This window comes from Callionymus lyra, chromosome 19 (assembly GCF_982586985.1).
Source record: "Callionymus lyra chromosome 19, fCalLyr1.hap1.1, whole genome shotgun sequence".
Classification (NCBI taxonomy): domain Eukaryota; kingdom Metazoa; phylum Chordata; class Actinopteri; order Syngnathiformes; family Callionymidae; genus Callionymus; species Callionymus lyra.
The window spans coordinates 3543098-3556156 of record NC_141836.1 but is presented as its reverse complement, the minus strand read 5'-3'; the positions used below and the strand labels follow the sequence as shown (position 1 = coordinate 3556156).

General features: G+C 41.1%; 1 protein-coding gene across 1 annotated transcript; it reads right to left on the bottom strand.

Annotated features, from left to right (window-relative positions):
- Window positions 1-564: 564 nt before the first annotated feature.
- apeh2 (acylaminoacyl-peptide hydrolase 2) lies at window positions 565-13033 on the bottom strand. The gene is made up of 22 exons (XM_087781701.1): window positions 12924-13033; window positions 12718-12841; window positions 11043-11169; window positions 10911-10986; window positions 9591-9666; window positions 9390-9490; window positions 9205-9339; window positions 8335-8426; window positions 8240-8277; window positions 8062-8183; window positions 5944-6004; window positions 5779-5873; window positions 5648-5699; window positions 5272-5369; window positions 5003-5135; window positions 4220-4303; window positions 3996-4076; window positions 3848-3936; window positions 3604-3797; window positions 3447-3549; window positions 3283-3389; window positions 565-684 (listed from the first exon to the last, which is right to left on the bottom strand). Exons 2-22 carry the CDS (start codon window positions 12833-12835, stop codon window positions 585-587), a joined length of 2082 nt encoding a protein of 693 aa, XP_087637827.1. The 5' UTR covers window positions 12836-12841; window positions 12924-13033; the 3' UTR covers window positions 565-584.
- Window positions 13034-13059: the final 26 nt, after the last annotated feature.

The following is a 13059-nucleotide window of genomic DNA, read 5'->3' as shown; positions in this document are numbered from 1 at the left end:
TTTATTAAATATTAATGTTCATCTGAATTTCATATTAAAGGACATATTGTTGTACATTAGGAAAAGCTGTTATTATTTTCACTGGCACATTAAAAAAGTATATTGAAAGTATTACATTTATTAATAGTAAAAAAAAATCTCATTTATTTAATTAATTTTACTTCGTTGATTTCCTTTAATTATTATTATTAAGTTTTTATTTTGTTGAATGTTTTAAGAGAATTGAACGGGTCTTATTGTTTTATAATAATTAAAAGAAATATTAAATTATATGTATTATAAATACATTATTTTATTTTATATATAATCGTTCATCAAGTGGTTCTATGTTACAATTAAGGTTTAGTTTAAACCTCATATTTTAAAAGGACAAATGTATTAATGTCTTGTTTCAATCTTTGATAGATATACGTTTAAAAATGCAGAACAAGCTCCGCCCTCTAACTCTTCCTCACTAAAACAGCGCCACCTTGAGGAGGATTTGAAAGTTGAGCGTTGAAACATCGTCAATAAAACGTTTCTTATTTCAATGTTTTTATTTCTTGTATCAATGCGACTCTTTAAACCCATGAGTCACGAGCGTCTCACAGATGCTGCTGCAGCCACAACACTGTGTTGAGGAAACAGTCGAGCTGCGTCTCCACTCTGGATAAAGAATGTCCGTCGTCTGGAAACCACAAGAGTCTGAGGAGACATGAAGAGACACTTGATCAAATGACTCACCTGACCTCTTGACCTGTGACTCACCTAACACTATGATCTATGACTCACCTGACCTGTGACTCACCTGACATCTTGACCTGCGACTCAACTGACCTGTGACTCACCTGACATCTTGACCTCTGACTCAACTGACATCTTGACCTCTGACTCAACTGACATATTGACCTGCGACTCAACTGACCTGTGACTCACCTGACCTGTGACTCACCTGACATCTTGACCTCTGACTCAACTGACATCTTGACCTGTGACTCACCTGACCAATGACTCATCTGACATCCTGACCTGTAACTCACCTGACATCCTGACCTCTGACTCAACTGACATCTTGACCTGCGACTCAACTGACCTGTGACTCACCTGACATCTTGACCTCTGACTCAACTGACATCTTGACCTGTGACTCACCTGACCAATGACTCACTTGACATCCTGACCTGTGACTCACCTGACATCCTGACCTGTGACTCACCTGACATCCTGACCTCTGACTCAACTGACATCTTGACCTGTGACTCACCTGACATCTTGACCTGCGACTCACCTGACATCTTGACCTGAGACTCACCTGACCAATGACTCACCTGACATCCTGACCTGTGACTCACCTGACATCTTGACCTGCGACTCACCTGACATCTTGACCTGCGACTCACCTGACATCTTGACCTGAGACTTACCTGACCAATGACTCACCTGACATCTTGACCTGTGACTCAACTGGCATCTTGATCTCTGACTCAACTGACTTGCGACTCACCTGGCCTGCGACTCACCTGACCCGTTACTCACCTGACATCTTGACCTGAGACTCACCTGACCAATGACTCACCTGACATCCTGACCTGTGACTCACCTGACATCTTGACCTCTGACTCAACTGACATCTTGACCTGTGACTCACCTGACCAATGACTCACCTGACATCCTGACCTGTGACTCACCTGACATCTTGACCTCTGACTCAACTGACATCTTGACCTGTGACTCACCTGACCTCTTGACTCACTTGACATCTTGACCTGCGACTCACCTGACATCTTGACCTGAGACTCACCTGACCAATGACTCACCTGACACCCTGACCTGAGACTCACCTGACCAATGACTCACCTGACATCCTGACCTGAGACTCACCTGACATCTAAGGGATGAAGTGGGACTGTCTGGGTCTGTGTTAGAATGGTTCTCATCTTACCTTTCTGGGCGCAGTTTTAGTGTATCTGCCAATCAAATGAGGTCTGAATCGGCAGATCTGTTGTGTGGAGTCCCTCAAGGTTCTGTTCTGGGTCCTTTATTGTTTTTGCTGTACTTGATTCCCCTCGGTAAAATCATTCAGAGATTTCCAGATGTTTCTTATCACATTTTTGCTGATGACATCCAGCTCTACTGCTCTTTTGACCCAACTGAGCCCCAAAGGCTGAACAGCTTAGTCAATTGTTTGCTAGAAATCAAACAATGGCTGAGTGAAAACACTTTACAGCTTAATGTGGACAAAACTGAAACTCTGGTGATTGCTCCTGATGATACGATTCCAGGGTTGAGTCAGTACTTGGGTGACTTAGGTCAGTCTGTCAAACTGAGCCTGAGAAACCTGGGTGTTGTATTTGATAAAGACATGTCTCTTGTTCAACACTGTAGAAAACTGACCAGAAACTGTTTCCTTCAACTGAGAAAAATCTCTAAACTTAGGAAAATGTTGTCACAACATGATCTGGAGCTTGTAATCCATGCGTTTGTTTCTTCTCGTCTGGACTATTGTAACAGTTTGTTTTCATGTCTTAACAAGAAGGATGTGTCTCGTCTGCAGTTGATTCAGAACTCTGCAGCGAGAATTCTGACCCGCTCTAGTAGAAGAACTCACATTTCTCCGGTCCTTAAAACTCTTCACTGGCTTCCAGTTTCTTTCAGGATCAACTTTAAAATTCTGGTTCTTACTTTCAGAGCTATTCATGGTCAGGCTCCTCCTTACATCACTGATCTGATCCAGCCTTACACCCCAGCTCGGGCTCTGAGGTCTGTGGATCAGAATCTACTTATGGTTCCATGCACACGGCTCAGGACCAGAGGAGAGAAATCTTTTCAGGCTGTTGCTCCTAAGCTTTGGAACAATCTTCTCTCTCTTTGCGCTTGATGGAGTCTACTGACTCCTTTAAGAAACATCTTAAGACGTTTCTATTTGTTCAGGCTTTTCCTTGAATTTCTCGAACTCCTGTGTTGTTCTCGGTGTTGTCTTGATCTTTGAAGTATATACTGTTTTGAGTATTGTTTTGATTGTTAAAGCGCTTTGTGACCCTGGTCTCGAAAAGCGCTATATAAATATATATTACTTACTTACTTACTTACATCTTGACCTGAGACTCACCTGACCAATGACTCACCTGACACCCTGACCTGAGACTCACCTGACCAATGACTCACCTGACATCCTGACCTGAGACTCACCTGACCAATGACTCACCTGACATCCTGACCTGCGATTACTTGACCTATAACTCACCTGACATCCTGACCTGCGACCCACCCGTGACTCCCCTGACATCCTGACCTATGACTCACCTGACAGGTGACCCCCGGCTCTTCAGAGCTCGGTACAGCTCCAGGCCCTGGTGCGGACTCACCCTCCGGTCTTTCCCGCCCAGCATCAGCAGCACCGGAGCACAGATCTGAGCAGACATGAAGGTCAGTGAAGGTCAGAGTCAAGGTCACAGCTAGAGGATGACCTGGTCCACGAGGGAGATGGGGGACGTGTCCAGCATGGCGGTCAGCGCGGCAGCAGTGGGGGTGTTAGTGTAGGAGAAGGACAGACCCACACTCGTGTAGCGCCTGAGACAGAAAAGTGCTGAGTCATGCTGGCACCTGCTCAGGTGAGCATCTCACCAGTCGATGATGTCACTGCAGCCCAGCAGCGTGGCGGCGTTGATCACGGGGTTCCTGGCCACGCACGCCTTGTAGGAGTCGGGGTACTGCGCCACCAGGTGGCAGCTCAAGAAGCCCCCGTGAGACCCTCCAATCACAGCCACGCGTTCGGGGTCGAGGGTGGCGTCGGTGTGAAGCGCCGTCAGCAGCGCCCTCTGGTGGACAAGAGTCAGTCCAGACCCGCGCCACGAGTGGACAGTTTTACCTGCACGTCCAGCACGTCCTGGCGTCCGATCTGACCAATCAGAGATGAGATGCTGTCCTGACCGAAGCCGGTGGAGCCTCTGTAGTTGACTTGAGTGACAGGTGAGCGTTAGTGAGCGTCAGAGCCGTGATTGACAGGTCGTTCTCACCCAACAGCACCGAGAAGTGAAGAGACACCAGTCCAGCAGTGAGAGAAGTCCACTCTGAGGCGGCCTGAGAGTGAGGACCACCTGGAGACAAGATCTTATCTTCATCATCATCATCATCAGATCAACATCATCATCCTCATCATCATCAGATCATCATCATCATCAGATCAACATCATCATCATCATCATCATCAGATCATCATCATCATCAGATCAACACCCACCATGAATAAAAACCACCAGAGGAACCTTCTCTTCACTGCTGGCTCCAGATGGTTTGATCAAAACTGCTCCAAAGTCCAGACCAGCTGAAGAACAAACAATCTTAGTATGAAGAGTTAACATCATTTAAGAGGTCAAGATAAGTTAATCCAAGGTAATTATTGCTCATTTAATTTTAAATAACCTTATTTCAGTTAACATCATGTAAGAGGTCAAGATAATTTAATCTAACTTAATTAATGGTTATTTAATTTTAAATAACCTTATTTCAGTTAAGATCATTTAAGAGGTCAAGATAAGTTAATCTAAGTAAATGAATGGTTATTTAATTTTAAATAACCTTATTTTTTTATAATCATAGCTAGAAAGATATTTTAGGAAGTTAAGATAAGTTTATTTAAAGTTAAAGTAAGTTCAAATAAATTAATCTAATATAATAATTTAATTTTATGTTAAATTAAGTTAATCTAAAAGCAATTTATATTAAATTATTTTAGATGAGGTCATTTTGGACGAGATATTTTAATCCAAATGCATTTAAGACAAGTTAATTCAAGTTAATCAAGATAAGTGTAGATTCGATCACATTACATTCGTTGATTTAATTTAAAATAATCTTGTTTTAGAAGTTAAGTTAATCTAATTTAAGATACGATGATTTAATAAATTAAGATAATTTAAGAAAAGCTACTTTAAGATAAACTTATTAAAGTTAAAGAAGTTAAGTCAAGACAGTGTAAGATAAGTAAAGATAAATCTTATCTTAAGCACAAACGGTCACTGACTGAACTGGGGATTCTCTTCCTCTGGCGCAGGTTTAACGTCCAGACTCTTCCAGGTGAAGTCGAAGCTTCTGATTGGCTCCTGAAGAGTCGTCCAGACGACCGACGCTCCTGCCGACGGGACTGAAGCCACTCGCTGAGCAAAACCACAGAAGAAGACAAACCCTTGATTAAACACTTCGAGCGCCCTCGTGTGGCGCACAGTCGTATTACAACATCAGAACATAAACGGGTCATATATGAATCACCGCCAGGGGGAGACAGAGTCTCACCAGTGTGAGGGGAGTACAAGGGCTGGAGCAGGAGACGACCATCACGTCCTTCTGCACCGTCAGTAACTTCCAGCTCCCGAACACACTCTTGTCAGAGACTGAAGAAGAAGAAAACCTTCAATAATTATCAATAATTAAACATTAAATAAACTTCATGTTTTCACACCTTCTACGTTCGTCATCACACCATCCCGAGGAAGAGAAGAAGAGTCGAGGGAGGGGAAGGGAGGAGGAGGGAGGACGGTGGGCGACGGCGGAGGGTGAGGAGGCCAGAAGTGTGAGGCGGGGGACGGGTGAGGGGAGGGGGGAGGCGGGAAAAGAAAGGAGTGAGAGGAGGAGAGAGTGTGGACGGGCGGAGGAGAGGAAGGAATCTTACGATCGGAGAGAGAGAGAACTTCCTTGGACGTCGTGTCCACGACAAACACATCCTGAGAAACAAATATATTCAATTTAAAACATTTATTACTAATTAAATAATTCTGTCGAGTGTCTTGTAGACTGCAGTACCTTCATGTTCCTGCAGGCGGAGCTGAAGAAAACCCTGCGACTGTCTGCAGACCAGCAGTGAAGAGGAAGAGCTTCGTAAACACCTGCGAACTCACCTGAGACACAACATCAGCTTCTCACCTGCGCCGACTGTCAATCAATGTCACTCAAGTTTGATCAACTCACTGGTTGGTGGTCGATGGACGACGTCTATGATCGTCGACGACTCCATGTTGTTCAAGTTCAACTGGAGACACACAACTTTAACACACTTCTGGTTGTTGATCACACACACATGTACACACACACAAACACAAATCTGCACAAACACAAATGTTGAAACAAACGTATGTACACACACACATCAAAACATACTCACACATACATTCACCTACACATGTACACACACGTAAAAACAAACATATGGACACACACATATACACAAACACACGAAAATATACAGACACACACACACATGAAAAAATACATGCACACAAACCCATAAACACACATTTACATACATATAAAAGTACACATACATGCAAATGTATTTTCAAACACACATGCGTCAAAACACACATGTACAAATAAACACACACATTCACACACATGTACACAAACGCATAAAAACACACGAAAATATACAGACACACACACACACACGTAAAAACACATGCACACAAACCCATAAACACACAGATACATACATATAAAAGTACATATACGCACACAAGTACATTCAAACACACATATGTCAAAACACACATGTACAAACCAACACACACATGTACACACATGTTTAAGACATGTTTAAACACACATGCACGCACATACAAACACACAAGTTCACACACATGTATTTTTAAACACACACACGTGCATGTACAAACACATACACATATACACACACACATAAAAATACGAATTAATTTTGAAATACACACATGCATGTACAAACACATATAAACACACATTTACAAACACACATGCAATTTTAAACGCATGCAGACATGTATTACAAACACATACAAACACACATGCATTACAAACACATACAAACACACATGCATTACAAACACATACACACATTTATTTGTAAACACACACATGTATTACAAACACACATGTATTACAAACACATACAAACACACATGCATTACAAACACATACACACATTTATTTGTAAACACACACATGTATTACAAACACACATGTATTACAAACACATACACACATTTATTTGTAAACACACACATGTATTACAAACACACATGCATTACAAACAATACAAACACACATGCATTACAAACACATACAAACACACATGCATTACAAACACATACACACATTTATTTGTAAACACACACATGTATTACAAACACATACAAACACACATGCATTACAAACACATACACACATTTATTTGTAAACACACACATGTATTACAAACACACATGCATTACAGACACATACAAACACACATGCATTACAAACACATACAAACACACATGCATTACAAACACATACACACATTTATTTGTAAACACACACATGTATTACAAACACACATGCATTACAGACACATACAAACACACATGCATTACAAACACATACAAACACACATGCATTACAAACACATACAAACACACATGCATTACAAACACATACAAACACACATGCATTACAAACACATACACACATTTATTTGTAAACACACACATGTATTACAAACACACATGCATTACAGACACATACAAACACACATGCATTACAAACACATACAAACACACATGCATTACAAACACATACAAACACACATGCATTACAAACACATACACACATTTATTTGTAAACACACACATGTATTACAAACACATACAAACACACATGCATTACAAACACATACACACATTTATTTGTAAACACACACATGTATTACAAACACATACAAACACACATGTATTACAAACACATACAAACACACATGCATTACAAACACATACACACATTTATTTGTAAACACACACATGTATTACAAACACATACAAACACACATGCATTACAAACACATACACACATTTATTTGTAAACACACACATGTATTACAAACACATACAAACACACATGCATTACAAACACATACACACATTTATTTGTAAACACATACATGTATTACAAATACATACAAACACACATGCATTACAAACACATACACACATTTATTTGTAAACACACACATGTATTACAAACAACACACACATGTATTACAAACAAACACACACATGTATTGTCAGTAACACACACCATGTGTAGGCTGCAGCAGTGCCTGTGAGGCCCGAACACTGGACTCTGCACGAAGACCAGCAAGGAACCGTCTGGACTCAGTCGAGGACTCGACACCGACTCGTCGTCTCCAGAGAGTCGCTCTGAACACACGTCAATCAAACTTCTGGACTCAGAACCAGGATCAAGACGTTCTCACCACAGTTTCCTTTCAGGTCCAGACGCAGCAGCACCGACCTGAGCGACACAAAACATTATGACCAGCAACACCACCGTGGAAGCTTCTGTCCACACCTGCGGTTGGTGCAGAACTTGAGGCCCAGTCGAAAAGGTTCATGGAACCAACCCACGAAGATCAGAGCCAGACCACAGGAGGTCCACAGAGCCTGAGATCAAAGTCACAACACACTTCAATGATGTTCACGGTACTCTTCAAAATACTCTTCAAAATACTTTTCAAAAATACTTTTCACAATACTGAAATACAACGATATTCAACAGTACTGGTTTGAATTTCCCCTCAGTGATACAAGGATGACTGAGGACGAGAGGATACATTGAGTCCAGAAGCTTTTAAAGCCGATGTTGGTACATATTTTGAGAGTCATGTGGTCTGTAAATTCTACAACACCAGAGACAAGTACTGGACAATACTACACATATATACTTGTTACTACACTATCACAACACCAGAGTCAAGTACTGGACAGTACTACACATATATACTTGTTACTACACTATCACAACACCAGAGTCAAGTACTGGACAGTACTACACATATATACTTGTTACTACACTATCACAACACCAGAGTCAAGTACTGGACAATACTACACATATATACTTGTTACTACACTATCACAACACCAGAGTCAAGTACTGGACAATACTACACATATATACTTGTTACTACACTATCACAACACCAGAGTCAAGTACTGGACAATACTACACATATATACTTGTTACTACACTATCACAACACCAGAGTCAAGTACTGGACAATACTACACATATATACTTGTTACTACACTATCACAACACCAGAGTCAAGTACTGGACAATACTACACATATATACTTGTTACTACACTATCACTATATATCACTGTATATTGTATCGTTGTATAGTAATGTGTATCAACACATTCAGGGTCAAGGTCACCTGTCCAGGTGAGACGTCTGATGGAACTCCCTCCAACACCTGGACCGTCCCGTCCTGCAGGTGAACCACACACAGCACAGGTTTGCTCTTATTGGTCAGATCTTCTCCCCAGTCCTCGCAGTAGAGACGTCGGTCCTGAAGGACAAACATGTCAGAGAAGAACCAGAGTCACACGAGCGTCGAACCTTCAACCAGGCAGGGTCCACTTCAGACACGTCCTTGTTCTTCTCAGCCACGTACAGGAGTTTGTCCTCGCAGGGGGACCAGACCAGACCCCCGAACTGAGCTGGACCACACAAGAGTCTTTAAACACACCTGGACCTGGACCTGGACCTGGACCTGGACCTGAACCTGAACCTGAACTTGAACCTGAACGTGAGTCTCACCATCGTCGTAGACTCGTCCGTGCTGCCGGAGCAACGTCAGGTTCAGACACTTCTGGAGGCCGTGATCGTCCCACACCTGGACACACCACCGTTAGACTGTCACGTGACCCTCATACGACACATGACTGACACATGACCATCACATCACCCAACAAATGACCGGCACATGACAGACACATGACAATTACATGACAGCCACATGACCGCCAATGACCATCACATGACCCAACAAATGACCGGCACATGACAGACAAATGACAATTACATGACTGTCATATGACAGACTCATGACGGACATATGACCAACACATGACAATTACATGACCGTCATATGACAGACTCATGACGGACATATGACCAACACATGACAATTACATGACCGTCATATGACAGACTCATAACGGACATATGACCAACACATGACAATTACATGACCGTCATATGACAGACTCATGACGGACATATGACCAACACATGACAATTACATGACCGTCATATGACAGACTCATGACGGACATATGACCAACACATGACAATTACATGACCGTCATATGACAGACTCATGACGGACATATGACCAACACATGACAATTACATGACCGTCATATGACAGACTCATGACGGACATATGACCAACAGATGACAATTACATGACCGTCATATGACAGACTCATGACGGACATATGACCAACACATGACAATTACATGACCGTCATATGACAGACTCATGACGGACATATGACCAACACATGACAATTACATGACCGTCATATGACAGACTCATAACGGACATATGACCAACACATGACAATTACATGACCGTCATATGACAGACTCATGACGGACATATGACCAACACATGACAATTACATGACCGTCATATGACAGACTCATGACGGACATATGACCAACACATGACAATTACATGACCGTCATATGACAGACTCATGACGGACATATGACCAACACATGACAATTACATGACCGTCATATGACAGACTCATGACGGACATATGACCAACACATGACAATTACATGACCGTCATATGACAGACTCATGACGGACATATGACCAACACATGACAATTACATGACTGTCATATGACAGACTCATGACGGACATATGACCAACACATGACAATTACATGACCGTCATATGACAGACTCATGACGGACATATGACCAACACATGACAATTACATGACCGTCATATGACAGACTCATGACGGACATATGACCAACACATGACAATTACATGACCGTCATATGACAGACTCATGACGAATATATGATCTGACACGTGGCCGTCACATGACTGACCTCCAGCAGCTGGTGAGGCCCCGCCTCCCTGACGACCGCCCTCAGGTGCTGGACGGGCGAGAAGGCGCTGAGGATCCTGTGAGAAGATCAGAGTCTGAGATCCTTGAAAATCATCAGAAGATCACGACTCACTCTCCAGTCACGGGAACACAAGGTCCTGCTGGAGAAACACTGGAGATGATCTTCTGCTCCGTCGACACAGTCCAGTGCTGCAGGAAGCGAAGTCTGGATCCTCGGACCAGGTCAGTCTGACTCCACTCTGGACCAATGAGAGGAACATCGTAAACATCTCACTGAAGCGTTAGCGACGCGAGTGAGTCGAGGAAGTGAAGAAGTAGAAATAAGTTTCTTTATATATTATTCAATACTTTGATTCATAACTGAGAAATGACATAGAAATACAATTATATATAACAACAAACACCACAATCCTAATAATAACAAAACAACCATAATAATAATAATAATAAGAACATTAACTGACAGAAGGTCACCAACGTTTACACTCTTCTGACTGGAGAACTCAAAAGGTTCAGTTGGTGACGAGGCTTTGAGTCGTGGAAGGTTTAAGATCAAATCACTGGAGACGTCAACGAGAGCCACGAAGGTTTAACCTGAGATATGAAACCATCTATGGTCCAAACACTGATCAGAACCAGAACTGTTTCATCATGAAGACGTTATTTTTAATGTAAAACTATTTTGTTAAGAGTTCACCGAGAACCTGGAGGAAGATTTTAGTGAAAGTAATGAACATTTACTTCTTGTATTTATTACATTTATTCACCAACAACAATAACATCAGCAACAGAAGTTTTGAGAAAAGTTAACTTTTCTATTTATTAAAAAAAATGCCGGAATGATCAATTTCTATTTACTTTATATGTCACACAATATGAAGAAAGAACAAAAAAGAACAATTTTTCATGACATGATTTTCTGTTTGTCTTCATTTTAATGCTAATAAAGGTTAAAAAGTTTCATGTGAATTTTCAACAACATATTTATAATAAATCTATAAGACAAATGTTTTCATGAATAGTTGCAACTTTTATGAATACAATTATAGAAAAGTTTTATTTTATTTATAAACTGAGACATTATTAATAAATATATAACCACATGTATACATAAATATAAAAGGATCTTTACTTACTTACTAACCATGTCAAAATAAATAAGTGATTTCTGTGTTAATATACATTCATTTATTTATTAATTTTATGGCAACGAACCATGTTTGTTTTGGTTTGTTTCGCTCGTCTGTAGCGAATACACGAATAAAGACATTTTAAAATAACTAAATACACATAAATAGTAAGTAAGTAATATTTATTTATATAGCGCTTTTCCAGACCAGGGTCACAAAGCGCTTAAACAATCAAAACAATATTCAATAAAGTATATACTTTAAAGATCAAGATAATACTGATAACACAACAGGAGTTCCAGAAAGTCAAGGAAAAGCCTGAACGAATAGAAACGTCTTAAGATGTTTCTTAAAGGATAGCAGCTTTATTAATCTATTCATTTAAACACTTCGATATTTACCCATATATTTATATATTTATTTGTGTATTTGTACATTTATAATTGTGTCATTTATGATCCTTCATGACACGAGCGGTGAAATGTTTTTTAATCCAATATATTAAGATTAAATTATTTATTTTCAGGTCCACAATTATTAGAAATAAATGTTTTTCACACTTATTTTAAGACTAATATTTGACAAATACATGCATGAATACTAACAAAGTGTTGTGAGTGTGACGTCATCACGATAATAAGTGACAGGTGAGTTTACCTGTGGTGACGGTGAGCACCGTCTGGTCCTGACGCGTCTCTTCTCTCACGGCAGCAGCGACAGGAGTCGCAGGTGCACAGACTCGCTCGAACACACCTGTGATGACCGCGGACTCCATCGTTACCTGCGCGAACACGTGACCAACGCGACGAATCAGCGTCGAGCACCGAGTCCGCAACTCTGAGCAACAGGTGAGACTGACTCACCTGAAGTTTTGTCGCGAGAAACTCACGTTAAAAGCAACAAAACTCGTGAAGTTAAAAATAAATCACGCCGAGTCTCACCGGAGAAGCGCCGCCATGTTGGATGACGTCACTGACGTGTGGGTTGTACCACTGCGGT